The sequence below is a fragment of the Macaca mulatta genome, chromosome 3 (genome assembly GCF_049350105.2).
Source record: "Macaca mulatta isolate MMU2019108-1 chromosome 3, T2T-MMU8v2.0, whole genome shotgun sequence".
NCBI classification, from domain to species: domain Eukaryota; kingdom Metazoa; phylum Chordata; class Mammalia; order Primates; family Cercopithecidae; genus Macaca; species Macaca mulatta.
The window spans coordinates 137,900,255-137,918,086 of NC_133408.1; the positions used below are offsets into that span (position 1 = coordinate 137,900,255).

At 34.2% G+C, this 17,832-nt stretch overlaps 1 protein-coding gene across 1 annotated transcript in view; it reads left to right on the forward strand.

The window, feature by feature from the left end:
* Nucleotides 1-6,747: 6,747 nt before the first annotated feature.
* The window catches only part of LOC114676757 (cadherin-related family member 4-like), a 53,582-nt gene continuing 42,497 nt past the window's right edge, over nucleotides 6,748-17,832 (forward strand). The window contains exons 1-3 of the mRNA XM_028845187.2: nucleotides 6,748-6,853; nucleotides 7,608-7,829; nucleotides 8,297-8,442. Coding sequence (XP_028701020.1) covers nucleotides 6,793-6,853; nucleotides 7,608-7,829; nucleotides 8,297-8,442 — 429 coding nt within the window. The 5' untranslated portion in view covers nucleotides 6,748-6,792. The remainder of the gene's footprint in view (nucleotides 6,854-7,607; nucleotides 7,830-8,296; nucleotides 8,443-17,832) is intronic.

Genomic DNA, 17,832 nt, shown 5'->3' on the forward strand with positions numbered 1-17,832 from the left:
CACATCCCACATAGCCTACTGCAGTAGCTATAGGGAAACTGGGATATATAGAGGGACATAGGAATATTGGTAAGAATAAACAGTCCCTGCTAGCTATCAAATTTAATAGTCAATAGCTCTGTTTTCTTATTTTTAAATGGGAGACAAGTATATATTATCTGTAAAGAAAAAGCATGGGACATTTAATTTCAAGAGATCACATAGAGATCTAGGATTTATAAATATAAAATTATGAATCTGAGATACTAATTTCCATTTTGTTTAATGATAATATGTGTGCATAATACTAAAGTTGCTGCTTATTCATCTAGCATAATAGCAATTCAATTCCCTTAGCCTCAGCAAGGATGCCAAATAATTTCTTATCTTACACAATTTTTCATCAATGTTGTACTTTTCTTATTGGCAGAAGTGATTATTTAAAGTATCACATTTTTAATCATCTATTAAATATTATCATCTGCATAAATCTAGATTAACATGTTATACCACATTTTTCTCATATTCTACTCATTTCAGAATTGAATGTCCTGAAAATATCCCAGTTGAAACTCTTTTAGTCTCTCTAACTTGTGCAGATAAGGATGGAAGTGCTCCCAATAACAATATAACATATCATTTGATTATGGATGCCTTTTCAAATGGAACATTTACCCTCACAAACAATGAACTGAGAGTGAGTATTTTTAAGTTGCTCTCTGATTGTGTCCCTGTGATTAACCTTAGATAGAAAAATATTTTATTTTCATGATTATAAAATTCTTAATGAACTACAGTAATTCAAATAGCTGATGGCAGAATTTGTTCCTGGATTTTTAATTGAACCTTAAATTACCAACAACATATCTTACTTTGAGATGAATGCTGGAATGCAATTTTGATCTTTGGAACTGAACTAGGAAGGTTATAAATTTCCTAAAACAAATGGCTCTGTAATAAAATACTGTCTATTTCTTTGGAATGTGTCAAAACTACTGAAACGGGTTAATTCCCTTGACCCCTATGCAGGACTTGTGAAGGGGGTGGCTCATTTACTCAGCCCTCAGCTCTAAACCCCTCACAGGATGGGGAGCTCACAGGTGAGCGGGTGCGGGGGCTGGGACTCATGCCTCTGGGCACTGGCAGGAGTACAGCTCTGTGCTTCACCATGGCGTCTAAGGGGGTACCTGTGACCCTGGAGCCCCAGAGGGCATGTGTTACAGTGTGTTCTTTTAGCTTTTATGTCCATCCATGTACAGCTTAAGTGTTTAACAGCTCAGTGGAGGGTCAGGGTGACAGCCTTTCACACCCATCCTCTTGGTACCTAAGTTCTTGTCCAGCATCCAGGAAGAATCAGGCCGCACAAATGAACTGAAGAGTGGTGAACGTAGAATATTTTATTGAGTGGTGGAAGTGACTCTCAGTGTGATGGGGAGCTGGACAGGGGATGGAGTGGGAAGGTGGTCTTCCTCTGGAATTTGGCTCCAATCGAACTCTTCTCTGAAGTCCCACTGTCAAGCTGCTCTCTCTGATGTCCAGCTGCTGCTTTTCTTCTCTCCTTCTCTGCTGCTCAGCCACTCTGCTGCTCTGCTGCCCCTCTGCCAGTGGAGCCTGGGATTATGGGTACAGGATGTGGGGTGGGGCAGGCCAAGATGGTTTTGGAAAAGGCAACATTTGGATGGGAAAGCAGGAATACATGTTCTCACTTTGGGCCATAGTCCTAGGCTTGGGGGTGTGGCCTTAGCTGGGGACCACCCTCTTCTACCCATTATTTCCTTGCCTCCTGTCCATATCACTGCCATAGTTACTTTTAATAAATATATTCAATAACTATCAAATATGGTATATGAAGATAATTAATATGCATACTTTTTTACTGTATTCTGGGATGTGCCATAGCTCAAATATTTTACCAATTAAAGAAATCTAGAACTTTATTTCCAATAAATGTTGAGACCTAAGTCAGGCTATATGTTGTTATACTCACATATTTTTAAAAGAATAGGTGGGGTTAGATTAGACATTGTGTTCAACAAAGATTCCTGGGTAATGGCTGAACATTGCTATCATAAAAGTTGTTCAAACCCATGTTGAGTTTGTTTTCATTAACAGATAAGAAACAAAACATGGTTTGTATGAGTAGACACAGGTAACAAGCACTTCTTTTTTACCTTATTTTGATACAGAATTCATTGCAAATGGACCTCTATCCAAGTTGCATTCCATACAAACCCCTAACATTATCATTCTCTGTCTTATACTTTGTGGCTGAGATGCACAGAACCACTTTCACAATCTTAAAACAATGGATGGCCTTCACCTCGCTTTTAGTTCTGCTGTTCATGCTATTCATACTGTTAGAAATTCTTCCTCAGTTATGTTGTGTCCCCAGTACTCACACACTTCTGCATAGCCCTCATGGCTTTGTTTGAGATTGTTTCTTTTAAGAGCCATCCCTGATATTTCTTCTCCCTCTTGTCTGGATTAGGCACATCTCATTGGGTTCTTGCAACATTTTGTATCTCTCCCACCATAGCACTAATTACACGTTCCATCTGTTTCTCCCGTTAGATGGTAAAAGAAAAAAATCTGTTATTAAACTAGTTTCTGACATATGTTTTTAGAGATATATATATTGATTAATGAACAATGAATGGATATAAATTTACCAATTGATAGAAGAAATAAGACCTCGTGTTTGATCAGTAGGGTGACTGTAGTTTGCAACAATCCATTGTATAATTCAAAATAGAAGAAAATAATATAGATATTTCTAGTGTAAAGAAAAGACAAATATTTAAGGTGATGGATATCCCAATTACACTGATTTGATCTTTACAAATTATACAAATATATTGTTGCATGTACCCCAAAATATGTACATTATGTATCAATAAAAAATAAACTAAAAATGCTGAATGAGTAAATAAAATGAACAAAATTATACTGTAAAAGTCGTTTTTGTAAGACATTGATAGGATTTAATAACATTATTGCCAGATGCATCAATGCCACATTTTCATAATTCCTTGCAATTAGAATATATTGTTGATATGACTAGAATATCAAAACAGATACTTGTAAACTACATATGTTACATTTGTATCCTGATAATGATGGAAAATAATACAATATCAAAAATATCCTCAATTAGGAATACGAAGATCATGGCATGAAAAACATTTCTTTGAATCTCCCTTATTCATGCAACTCTAACAAGAATAAAACAAATAAAACAAGCATACAAAATACATGAGTAAACAACAACAAAATTTTTGTAGTGGACCTGTTCTAATTTGACTAAAACCATAAAACCGGCCACATAAATTTCCTAGAAGCAAAACCATTGACACAGAGTATTTTATGATGGCTTTCTACCTTTGCCTGAAAATTATGAAAAAGTAATCTTTATTAAATTCCCTGGCATATGGTATAACCTCTTTTTCTTTTTTCCAACTATTATTGGAAGGAGAACAATAGTATTTTTCTCAAAGGGTGATTAAGTTCAGAAAAAGTCATAAAGTGGCAACATCCTTAGCTTAAAGAAGCTAGAGAAAAGAAGCTAGTGTGTAAAAAAATAAACTGACACAATTTTAATGCTTAGGGAATAAAACATTTACTAGAAGAACATAGAAAGAACATGTGTTTGGCTCTCCAATGATGTTTGACTTTTAAACTCATAAAAGGGCATAATTAAAATATAATTTTTTAAAATTAAAAATAAAACATTTGTTCTTAGATGCCATACATTGGCATATGTATTATATTAATGAGATAAAATGAGATTAGCAATCACTCAAAACTATGATTTATAATAAGCACCAACAATGTTATGTTAAAATAATGATTATAGCTCTAGTAAACTATTAGATATTAACTTTAAATTTACCTTTACTCATGGAGGAATGATATTCACCAGGGTGCCAGTGATAGCCATGTAATTGTAATGTTTAACAATGAATTACTATTTAATGAATCCAAATGATTTCATATGCAATATATTGAACTTATTAATAAAATAATAAAAAGGAATATTTCTTTAAGTCAGTATTACTAATCATGTATTTTATGAGGTTATTTCTCTTTAATGAGCATTGACCTGAAAAATCACCCCAATATATTTTTACTAGTCAATTCATTTTTTAAATTATTATTTTATGATGTAATATTTGATATTAGATAACATAAGTAACATATTTGCAAGTAATAAAGCATAGCAATAAAATGAACCCCTGAGCCTATCATCTCACTTCAGAAATTGAATATTACTAAGAGCTGTGCTGCTACCCTTTGCCATCCCTCATCCTGAATTTTGTGTTTGTCATTGACTTGGGGATTTTATAGTTTTGTCATCAATGTACATATTACTAGATAACCTTGTTATGTTTGCTTAGTTCTTGACCTTTAAAAAAGTGGTATACCTATGCAGTCTTCTGTAACTTGATACTTGATTCATTATGTGTTTGAGTCATTATTGTTTAGGGAGTACTTGTTTATCATATCTATCATCTGTCTGTCTATTTATCATCTATCTATCTGTCTATCAGTCACTTAGTTGCTGTAATGTTCCATTATATATCTTAATATTCCATTGTATGACTATAACCATTCTCCCATTGGTAGAGATTTGAATTTCCTCCTGGTTTTTCTGTGTTATGTATATCATTGTAATGAGCATTCTTGTGTGTTTCTCTTAGTGCCCCCCAGATCAGAACTGCTATGTTATAATGTATTTAAACGTTCAGCTGTATGAGTTAGTGCCAAGTTGCTTTCCAAAGAGGTTGTACCAGCTTATACTGTCACCTGAAATGGATATGCATTGCTTTTGAGCAATATTCTTATAATAACTGCTACTGTCACATCGTTTAACATGTTTTTGCCTAACTGATAATGAGATCGCACATCATTCCATATATTCACCAAATATGTGAATAAACATTAAATCTTTGTGTTTCCTTTGTGTGAAAAGCATAATCATGTCTTTATCCATTCTGTTTTGTTATTATTGGTGTGATATACTCTGATATTTTGGAAAATATCCTATATTTTCTTGTAAATATTTTTACAAGTGGCATTTCATATTTAAGTTTTTCTAAATTAAAAGAACTTATTTTGTGGTCTGCAGTAAAGTAGGAATGCAATTAATTATTTTTCACTATTTAGAGCACCTACTCTCACAGTGATATTTCTACAGAGACTTCTAATGCTATCTCTGAAACATATAGAATTTCCATAGATGCTGTGTCTGCCTCTGGCTATTTCCTTATTGTAGTTGTAGTTCTTTTCATTGTTAAATTTATGTCTGTATTTTCATATTCTCTTAATATCGATAGAAAAGGCATACAATAAATTTACAAAATAATTACTGGTGTAAATTGTTAACTTCCTGACTCATATATGATTCAGTGCCATTGTTCTCTTTGTTACTTTATCTATTTAGAATATAGACTACAGAATTCTAATATTGAAAAGCACCTTAGAGATTACTTAATATGCTACTTCATTCATGAAAAACTATTTTGCCCCATTTGACTGTTTCATTTACGGACTCTGATTTCTATAATTCTGGGAACACTGTAGAATTTTGAGAAAACAGTTTTATTCACCTATCCTTTTTGCACAAACTCAGTATCCAGTTGCTACACATAACTTCCCTCCTTACTAGGTATTGGCTGTTTGTTGAGAAAAAATAGTTAATGTGAATGTGGCTGAGGCACAAAAAAGATCTTCAGAAGAACTGAAGACACAGCACGCGATCACATTCTTTCCACTCCTCCCCTTGGATGGCCCCAGACATACTCTAGGCTACAACCACCCTGAGGATTGTGAAGGGCAAGACTCTTGCCACTTCCCTTTGTATTTAATGTTATTAAAGATCCTGAAAGCATCATGCCTGCCATGCACATTCTTCCCAGGAGAGTAAAGTGAAAGAGCAAAAATATGAGATGCTTTGACCTCTCCCAGCAGAATGGATCTCAAGTTCTGTTTTTGTGTAATTTTGAAGCTTGCAATTCGAAGCTTGCTGCCTACAGATTATTTCCACTAATACCCAGATCTAACTCATTTTGAAAGAACACAAATTCATGACTACTTTTTTCCACATCATAGTAACTATTTATGAAGATAATGCATAAGAAAATGGCAATCTATGACAAATGAATCAGTGCGAACAAATGCACATAAATATGATACCCTACTTTTGCTCTTAGCATACTTTTACAATGTATGGTAATAATTACAAAGTGCCAGAATATGAAGTAATATCATCTTAGTTTTGCAATAAATTTATAGTTGTATATTATAAAATTTTGCAGTACAGAATCCACTAGCTACATATACCTTTGAGCTCATGAAATGTGTTTTGTCCAAATTGAGATATGCTATAGTTTTCAATTAAGCAAAGAATTTCATAGAATTAGAATGAACAAACATGTAAACATCTCATCAATATTTTTGATATTGATTGTAATTTAAAATGCTAGCATTTGGGATATGTTTGACTAAATAAAATACTTTATTAAAATTAATATTACCTGCTTATTTGTATTATTTCAAAATATGGCTACTAGAAAGGTTTAAATTTCATATGTGGCACACATTTATGACTCATATTCCTATTGGACAATGCTGTTCTAGAATATCACTTTCACTAATTTGTTACCAATATAAGCTTCGTATGTCTTCATTTTGGATTCATGCAAATAACAAAAGAGATGTTTAACCAAAGAAAACAAAGTGAACCATTGATACACTGTTTTTCATCTACAGATTGGACCTAGACATCTGGATTTTGATAACGCTATTTTTGCAGGAATGCATTTCAAACATACATTGTTTGTGAAAGTGTCTGATGAAGGAAGTCCTGTACTATCAAGTAAGAAATTACTAATTTGAAATATTAAAATAGTTTGACATAGAAAGCACCCAGTGCATTTAAAAATTGTGTCTCAGAAGTTTGTCATATTTATAAGTATTCAAATAATCTGTTATAATAACGTATGCAATATATTATTATATTAACTTATTTAGTGCTCATGCACAGCTATTTAAAAACTGAGTCTACATAAAAACAAACTAGAGAATGAAACCCAAATGTTTAATACAGCACATTACAGTTATTAAAATACAATGTCAAAAAATAAACATTTTTAGAATACTTGTGTATTTAAAATACTTCTCAAGGAATTATTTGTTTATTCTACTTTAGAGAAAATACTAATATTCAGATTCTCATAGTAAATTGCATTTCTTTCATTATTATGCTGAAGTATTTTGATTATATTTCAATTTGATGAATAGTTTGTCAGATTTTGGAAACTATGGTCTTTAATTCAGAATAGTAGCATTTATATATAAACACACTACAAAAAACAATTGCTTTGACAGGTGTTCAAAAAGAATCAATGGAATGTTTTACTCCTAAACTTATTTCCAAATGCTCTATGATTGAAAAGGTAATAATTTAATAAAACTTATCAGTATAAATGTATAATTTATGCCCTGAGATTTTAGTATAAAATATAATAAATGTAATATAATAGGAGGTGTTAATTAAAAAGATAAAAAGGATTATTGAAGAAAACACATTATTACCTCAGCTATATTTTTATGTGCTTTCTTTTCCATAGCAATTATTACAGTCATTGTAAGCGTGAGTCGCATAAATGAACTGAATCCAATTGGAACTGCATCAGCATTTGCCTTCAGTGTATTTGAAAATAGTCCACTTGATACGCTAGTTGGAAAAGTTACATTTACTCATGCAGACTGGCCATTTAATAATATGAAATATACCATTGTTGGAGGCAATTTGGGAACACCTCCCAAATTTTACATTGAACCAGATACAGGTATTGTAAAAACGCTGATACCAATTAATCATAAAAGTAAAGATCTCATATACACTCATTGGAAATGTATTTTATTTAGAAACTGTGATCATGAGAACATCTTAAAAACTTTCTCTTGAACTATTTAATGTTCGCCTGGATTTGTTAGCTGTATCCATAAATTCTTACTTACCTAAGGCAAAGCACTAAAGCTTTGATCTTTGCTATATTGATCTTTTATATAAAGCCTATGCACTTGTGCTTTTCCATGTATCCAAGAACGTGACTTAACAGGTGAATAAAATAGTGCATAGTTTAATACCTGTTATAATTACACTTTAGGGGTATGAATATATAATGAATTTATTTGTATTAGTTAATTTCTATTCATTATTGTAATAATTTCATTTATAGAATTAACATTTTAGAATATATTGCAAGTATTTACTAATCCTGGGATAACAGGTCTCCCTTTATTTTTGCATCAGGAGTGATAAAGCTATTAGATTCACTAGACAGAGAAATTGAATCACAATACAAGATAGCTGTGAAAGTAACAGACTTGGACAACGATGCCATCCCTGATCCCCTCAGACAGAGAAGTGGTACTGCTCAGGTGACCATCAATGTTCTGGTAAGAATGAGTCACTGCTTGTGACATTGTTATCCCTTTGAAAGCACATTCTGGAGAAATAAAAATGAGGGGAAGTTGTAAATGGTTATATTTCAAAGTCCTTGGTATGGATCTAAATTGAGAGAGTAGCATATTGGTCCAAAAATATTCTAATTGTAACATACATTGATACAATTGTCATTATATGCAAATTAACCTGTGTGACTTCTAAACTAATTTGATTGTCTTACAAATCTGAACTTGGATGAAAGGTGCTGATACCTCTGGTTGTATTTCAGAAGTTGTTGGAGGGATTATTTTGTGGTTAAACATATTTCCATAAGCAAGCAAACATATGTCCTAGAGCTTTAAGAAGTTACTTTGATACATTTTAATCCATTTCGGTGGTTTGCCTGCCTCTTCTCACCCTCTCTGGTTTTCAAGGAAGAAATATCTTAATATTTTTTACTAATAAAGATTCTGAGAGATCAGCCTCAGAGTCTCACAAACATGAAGTATAGAGGCAAAAAATTCTAAGTTTTTTTTTTAATTAATGCAAGGATATATTTTACTTGGCTTGTTCAAGGCTTACATCAATAAAATTCTGTACATTACTTTCATTGGCAGACGCATATAGAAAGAAAAATTTGCCTTTATAGGTAGTGCCAATTTTTTTATCTTATGATTTTGTTTACACTCTTTTTGGTGCTTGAGAACAGTAAGAATTCTAACACTGGATCCTATGGAAAAGACAATAACTTCTCATGAAAATATTTAAAACCACAAACATTGTTTAAAGCCTGTGCGTACTCTTGCATGGTGAACACTTTCATATGTGTTCTTAGTGAGCTAAAATAGTTAGCGGTGGTCATGACTCAGTGTTACAATCCCCACTTTAGGCTTATTATGTCTGGAAAACACAATAAACCAGGCCAAAAATCTTTGTAGGGAGAAATTTAATAAAGTGACTTGCATGGCTTCAGCAATGACTCAGAGGATGTCATAAGCTAATGAACCTACTCTCCTTATGCCAGCTTTCAATAATACATCCCAATACACTCTAAGGTACAGTTTCTCAGTAGATGTCCTTCATAGTTGCACTTCTGCAAACTTACTAGTATCACTTTCATTTTGTGTGTGAATTCCTACATTCCAATAAGTATGAGAATAAACAATCTCTGTTCTTCATCTGTAAAATCATTCAAATTTGTTCTCTAATGGGACTAGAAGGATTGGTTCAGGAAAGAATACTTGATTTCTTGAGAGTAGGCAAAAGGCTATACATTTCCCACCATCAGATGGGTTAACTTAACATTGCTGAAGATACTGTTACTAAATTTAAATACCTTTTCTCTAAAAATACTTTCAACCAAACTTTAGGTAGAAGTTATCAAAATGCATCATTTAGAAAAAATAAGTTGAAGCCAAAATTCTCTAGCACAATAAAGTTTATTATACTACACTTTGTTCAAAAAAAGACTGAAGCTGACATATGAAGTTACACACAATAGAATATTATTACATAAAGCCAGGGCAGATGGATGAATTTTATCTATAAGAATAAACAAATAACAAAAATTTATGTTATTTATAAATGGAAGTTTAATACTGTTATAGACTGAATGATTATACCTCCCCTCTCAGTTCACACATTGAAGCCGTAACTCCCAGTGTGACTGCATTTGGAAACTACTCGTACTTGTATTTGGAGGTAATTAGGATTAGATGAAGAAATAAAGGTGAGAACATGGTGTGATGGTATTTGTGTCCTTGTAAGAAAAGACACCAGAGAGCTTGGTCTCCCTCTCTGCCATGTGAGGACACAATGAGAAGGTGGCTACCTGCAAACCAAGAAGGGAACCCTCACCAGAAACTGAACACTGCCAGATCTTTATCTTGGACTTTCCAACCTCTAGAACCATGAGAAAATAATTTCTTTTGTTTAAGCCATGCTGTGTATGGTATTTTGTAATGGCTGTTCAAAGTATCCTAAGAGAAATACTAATTTTGGTTTAGCAAAAATGTTAGAAAGTTATAGTATTAAAACATATATTTCTAGTAAAGGATAGATACATATATATATATCAATGGAAAATAATAGTAAGTCTAGGATCCAAGTGATAAAATAGTAGGTTAATGATAAATTATTACATAAATGTGTTAGAGTAAGAACCCATTTTGGAAAACAATGAACACCATTTCCTACTTTAAAAATATAAAAAAATTAATATGTAATATAATCTTTAATATAAAGAAACATGAAAATAATTATGAAATGTTAATTTAGGAAGGGTCATCACAAGGCAAGCATCAATTGTTATTATATGCAAATTAACCTGTGTGGCATCTAAGCAAGTTGAGACCTCATGTAGGACTAGATTGGTAGGTCTAACTACAGAGACAGTTAACCTGTCTTCAGTTCAAAAATAGCATAAAGGAAATTAAAAAGGAAACAAAACATTAGCACAAATATATTTGAAGCATTTATAAAGTAATTTCAAATATTAATATTTTAGTCAATAAAGAGCTTTTTATAAATCAGAAAGAAAAATTCTCAACAGGAATTGAAAGTTAATATATGAAAAATATTACCAACTTTACTAGCAAGTAAAGAAAGGAAAATGAAACAATCTAATTTCTATTTTTGTATTGAATTATAAAATAAAGCAGATGATATTTTTTGTCGGAAATGGTATGGGGAATTGACAGCTCATTTCTCTGGGAATTCAAATTGAATTGGCACTAGGTTTTTCTGAAGGTTTTGGGCAACACATGCAAATTAATATTCACATTTTATGTGTGAAGAAGCTCTTGTTTACAGTTAAATAATGAACCTAGCATGGTTATTGAAACTAGAGCCAGACCTTAGTCCCAGCCCTTTAGTCACAATACTCTTCTATTTTTTGACAAAAACATAACCACAAAGACTACTCTCATGATTCCTGTGGTGATAAAGTATCTGAAATCATAGCAATCATTATTTTATAAACATCTGGAAATCCTTCATAGATGATTTTTCACGTGATTAAATATTTTTCTCCACATGATCTCTATGTCTTAAAAATTTTAATTGAAGCAATTCTGGTACAGAGTGTCTACCTTTTGTTTCTAAAACAACAACAAAAGACTCCTAATATAGCACCCAAAAAACCACATATACACGATTCTGCTATGTCCTCCCAGATAAACTAATTTCCAAATGTATGTTAGTTAGCACGTCTTAATGAGATAAATTTTACAGATGCCATTAGCTATTGCCAACTTCAAATTGGTTATTGCCAATTGATATATTGATCTGAAGCTCATGTTTCTAAGAAAACTCAGGTCATGATAATAAACTGCATTATGATAAACTGGTTGCTAGAAAATGCATATTTCACAGAAGCAGGAATTGGGTGGCACACGTCTTTGTTTTGACAAAATCAGGCACTAGATTTTCAAGTAATATTTTAAAAGGAAGGGAAGTTCAGCACAAATCCCACTTTCACCCTACAAATAATTATCACCAGTTTTTTTGTTGTTGTTGTTTGTTTGTTTTTGAGACGGAGTCTCGCTCTGTCACCTAGGCTGAAATGCAGTGGCATGATCTCAGCTCACTGCAACCTCCGCCTCCCAGGTTCAAGCGATTCTCCTTCCTCAGCCTCCCGAGTAGCTGGGATTACAGGCATGCACCACCACGCCCAGTTAAATTTTGTATTTTTAGTAGAGATGGGGTTTCACCATGTTGGTCAGGATGGTCTCAATCTCTTGACATCATGATCCGCCTGCCTCCGCCTCCCAAAGTGCTGGGATAACAGGCCTGAGCCACCGCGCCTGGCCATATCATGTGTTTTATAATAAAGGCAATTCCTAACTACTGTGACTTTCAAGGATATTTGAAATTTCTCTTGGCTACTGTCGTTACCTAATGACGTCTACACATCTGCTTTCTCCTTGGATCATAGCACCAGCTTTAAGAACTCTGGATTTTGAATTCAATTTAATGCATCCTTTACTCCCTCCTGTACCTCTTAGTATTCTTCTTATCCTTCAAGGCCCAATGCATTCACTTTACATGAAGCTTCACTTTTTAAATACAGTGCAAACGTTGGGCCAAACTGTATGGTAGTGCCTCTGGTCATTCTGAGAACTAACTTATCTGCTTTCAAAAAGCTTGCAGCCTGGTATAGTTATTCTTATCCAGGTTGCGTGTCACCCACTAAGATGCTCCATTTGGGGTTGTAAGATCTACAAATTTGTTTCAAATGTAAATTACAGATAACTCAAATTAAGCTATGAAAGAACGAATTGCTGCTGCCTCCTGCTGTTGCTGATTCCGGTGTTAACGGTGGAGGGTGTTCAGGTTCTTGGCCTCTTGAAAACAGCATTGGACAAAACACACAAAGCAAGGAAGAAATGATGGCTTTTACTGAAAACAAAAGTACACTCCACCGTGTGGGAGCGGGCCTGAGCAGAGGGGCTCAAAGGCCCCGTTACAGAATTTTGGGGCATTTAAACATCCACTACTTGGGGTACACCCTATGTAAATGAAGAGGATGAAGTAAAGTTACATTTACTTGGCCTACCGACCTATGAAGAGGATATTTCCTGTCATATCTGAAGCATAAATCGGCTTACGTTCCCTGCCTCCAGACCCTATTTTCCTGCCTCATCTCCCGCCTGAGAGATGTGATCCCCATAAATCTTTGTGGGAGGCAGAGGGACCGATGATCTTTTTTCTGTAACTGCTCATACTGGTTGAGGCATAGTCCCTATCTGTTGGGGATCACAGAACTCATCCTGCTCTATCTAGTGGAAGCAGGGTAGCTTCTTGATAGCCAGGGCTGGTGTCTTCGCCTGGAACTGGCTGGAACATTTGTTGCATGATCATCTGAAGGAGGATAGTCTCTAGGTGAGAGGAAATGAATTTGGTTAAAATATTTAATGGGAACTTCAGGGAGTGGATACCTATGCTGTCAGAAATGTTTGTTATAAAGATTTGCAGAAGAAAAAACAAAACTTGGTGTTTTCTCGAATCCATGTGTTTCCTTAGAGTCTTAGCACAAAGATTCCATTTTGGTTTGGTTTGGTCTGTTGGGGCCTAGTGCATGAGCTGAGTCCAAAACAATGGCCTCCCAGAATTTTGTTTTAAATATTCCCCCTTTTTGGTCAGGTTCTCACTTAGCTGAGAGTGTGACTAAAACTTAAGGCCTTAGCACCACTCTCAGTTACCATCATTTTGGGTTTCTGGTCTCAGCACGTCACTTATAGGTTACAGTGTCCTTATTGTTGCACATTTCTTTCAGCTCTTGTCATTCCTGTTGAAGAGAGACCATATGACATTCTAGAGATGGCTGCTTGCATGCATTTAAAACCTTTAAGAGAATACAGCTCACCAGGGAGACTATTATTATGACTATTGGGAGGATAATACCAACAGTTCAGTGTATGCTCCTTACCCAGGGTCCCCATAAACCAAACCACCTAAAATTAAATAGATTAAAGAATGAGCTAAATGAAGAGTCTACTCTCTTGACTACGTGGTCTTTTCATTAATCCTCTACAACTGAATTTTTATAATCTGCATTTGATGTATTTCTCCATAGGCCACAAGTGTCAGCAGCTGCACAGGTACTTTTCTGTTTACTAAATTCTATTATTTAGCATAACTTTCACAAGAGAATTCAAAGTCTGTTGTGTGACGATAACCTTTAAACTAGAATTAGCTATAGAGCCTATCATGAGGTATACATTTCTAATCATTGCTTCTTTTACCTTAAACCATGGAAAAAGGACCTAACAAATGATGCCCTTCTAGAAGAGTAAAGGCGTCCTGTCAGGATACTCTTTAACCCACGATGTGGATTAAGAGGAAACTAATGTTTTGTTTTTGACTGATTATGAGGCAATGTACGTGCCATTAAAGTTTCTTACCTACATTGGGCCTTCATCTTTATCTATCAAAGATAAGGTTATCCATGTATAAGGCTGGTGACCAACTCCTTCACAAATAAAAGTATAACCCCATAAGTGCACGTAACAGAATGCTTTTTTTTCTTTGTAGAGGCATAAGCAAGAAAAAAAAATTCAAAGAAAAGAGTTTCATGATAGTAAAAGTCTTAACCTGTGAACTTGGGAAAGGCTGTTCACATCAAGGATGCCATGTTCTTCTGAGGAGAAATGTCCCGGGTTAACTTTACCCTTGTTAAGATTTTACAGATTATTGGTAAAATACAATCCAATGGGTACACAGTTCCAAAAGTGTGGTGGGATCTCAGTTGTGAAACTATGAACCCAAAGCCCAAGTTCCTGAAGTTTTGCTGTAGTATGGATGGCAAGGACAGTCTTTCTCCAATGTTCTCAGAGGATCCAGACCATGAAAAGTTTTTTTTACCTGGTGAAAATACAGTATAGCATAATAATCTGTTATAACATCAGCCCTCTTGCATGGGAAAACTTTTATACAACCAGAAAACATGCATTGACAGTGACAACTGAATGAAATCCCTTTACAAACTGTTTAAATGGCCTACCAAGTGACCAAATGTACATGAAGCTTTAATTATCTGCCCAGGAATATGGGATCAAGCACTGGTTATAAACTATTTAAACAATTTCAGTATCAGCTGGTTTAACATGAAAATCTGACAAAGTATTTTCTTGGTGTTTAGTTAATTTTTGTTCTACTTGGGTCAGTAGCTTTATACAAGGAAATTTGGTTATGTCTGTGGTTTACAATAACTTAGCATAATAACCATAATTATAATTGATAGCATATACTATTTTAGAAATCCCATACTATTTTGGAACATATATTAGTATTATTCACAAAAATATAACCTAAAGAAGACTGAACTTCATTTTGGCAATTCCATGTACCTAAACATGACAAATACCCCTGCTTACCTCATTTCTGGATTTTTCAGGGGCCCTCTGATCCATCCAGAAAACCAGGCATTAAGAAAGACAAATTTGAAACTGAAGTTTGATTTTTGAATTCAATATTGCCATAAAGTACTTATTTTGTCAAAATGATGATGCAGAAATTTTAAAGAAGCAAAAATCTTTTATAACCTTTTACAAAAAAATAAATACATTCTACTGTTTTTACACACCTCGCATGTAAAACTGTTTCAAGTTGTCTTAATTTCAAGTTACAGTGGCAACTCTTAGCAATTTTAACTTTAGTGTAAAACCTGGTAAGTTGTGTTCTAAGGTTTGACTATTTCCAGCATAGTAAGGGGTGTGGCCAACTCCACATTTCTCCTGGCCTTATCTAGTTGAAAAGCAGGCAAGTGAAACAATTTTCAAAAGCCAAAGAAGCAGTTTATGACCTGAAAACATTTAGAAAACCTAATATTTGAACATAATTTAGACCGTATATTTATATTTTGAATACACTGTATTTTACCAATAATCTGTAAAACCGTCTTTATTTCCCAAAGACTGCTAAAGTCATGTAAACTAAGAAGCAGTACGTTTTCTACTTTTTTGGCAAAATATTTGATTTAAGCTCTTATAATTATTAAATCAATTAATTTAAAACTTTACAGAGGAGATTAACCAGTTTGCACAGAAAAAAAGAGATCAGAGATTGGTAAGAAACTTTTATCCTTTGCTGGCATGCCGGGGTTCTGAGTTCTCTCTCCCCGAGCAGCCTTAGTGACCCTGCTTGACTGTATGCAAACAAATATATTGCCATGAATTAAGAATATTCACAAATGGTTTACAAATTTTGGAGAAATTAAGCAGAGAGAGAGAAGTATGACTCCAATTCTATTTATGAAAGTATATTCAACACGCTTAAATTATTAGAAAGCCTTAAACCCAAAAAGTTAGTTTGTAAGGATAAAAAGCTGGTGTGCTCCATTAATTACTGTGGCCTGACCAAGGTACCTTAGGAATTCCAGATAAATGGAATGAATGATGACTTGCTAGAAATGCATAGGAAACAAAATAACTATTCACAGAACCAAATACAAGCCTTCCACTAGAAACTAAAAAGCATCATGCTTTTATATATAAGGATACACAAGCAAAGCCAGAGGAGAATAAACAGCAAACAAATGAAAACTAGAAGCAAAAACAAACAGGAAACCAACACTAAATTTTCCTACTTAATTTACCCTGGAGGCTATAGTGTTACCTAGGGCCCCCAAAACCCACATAATGAATATTTCATTCCTGACACATAATTCAGTATCCTTAAGTTCACCAACATCATTATACATTCTGTGCAATCAAGAAATCCACTTTAGACACATGACCAATAAGTACTCTAGCACTATCCATGCAAAACAGTAAACATTGTGTGAAGCAAAGCAAGCATGTATGTGAAATTTGGCTCTACACTAAATCCAGCTTCATGCTTAACTATATTAAAAAAAGAATTGCCAAACTGTTGATGCATTTTTTATGATACTTCTTTTTTTTTTTTTTTTTTTTTTTGAGACAGAGTCTCACTCTGTCGCCCAGGCTGGAGTGCAGTGGCCAGATCTCAGCTCGCTGCAAGCTCCGCCTCCCGTGTTTATGCCATTCTCCTGCCTCAGCCTCCCGAGTAGCTGGGACTACAGGCGCCCGCCACCTCGCCCGGCTAGTTTTTCGTATTGTTTTTAGTAGAGACGGGGTTTCACCATGTTAGGCAGGATGGTCTCGATCTCCTGATCTCGTGATCCGCCCGTCTCGGCCTCCCAAAGTGCTGGGATTACAGGCTTCAGCCACCGCGCCCGGCCAACTATGAACATGTTAGTTATCAAAATGTCCCTAATTCTTTATCAGGTTCTTAAGAATATTTTATTACATAAACTTTTTCCACATCTTTCTCCCTTACTTAATGATTCCTTACTACATTGTTTCATAAATAACCTTTATAAATCTGTAATTTAACTTTTAAATAACTTTTGAATTAGACAAAATTATTCTTTTTCCACTGATAACAAAACTCTTTCTGGCACATTTTGTATACAGAAATACGTGTTAACCAGAATTTTATCCTTAGTAAACTAAAACTTTAGTGAAACCCTAAAAGCAAGAAATCCTGAACTAGTAGATATGGGCATTTATAGATAAGAACAACTCCACAATTTTAGTAGCATACTTGCCCATATTACAACACTTTCTTAATTGGAAATGACCCAGATATTAAATGAGCATTAAGAATAACTTTAAGATTTTAATTTACGCAAAAAGTTTACCTCAAACATTTATCCCAATCACTGTACTTAATTTTTTACTTTTCATAAGGGAGACATGAGATATTAATCAACATATGTAAAATGAACCTTGGTTTGGTCCTGAAAGGCAGGACAACTCGAAGTGGGAGGGGAGTTGGGGCTTCCAGGTCACAGGTAGGTGTGAGAGGAATGGTTGCATTCTTCGGAGTTTCTGATTAGCCTTTCCAGAGGAAACAATCAGATATGTATTTATCTCAGT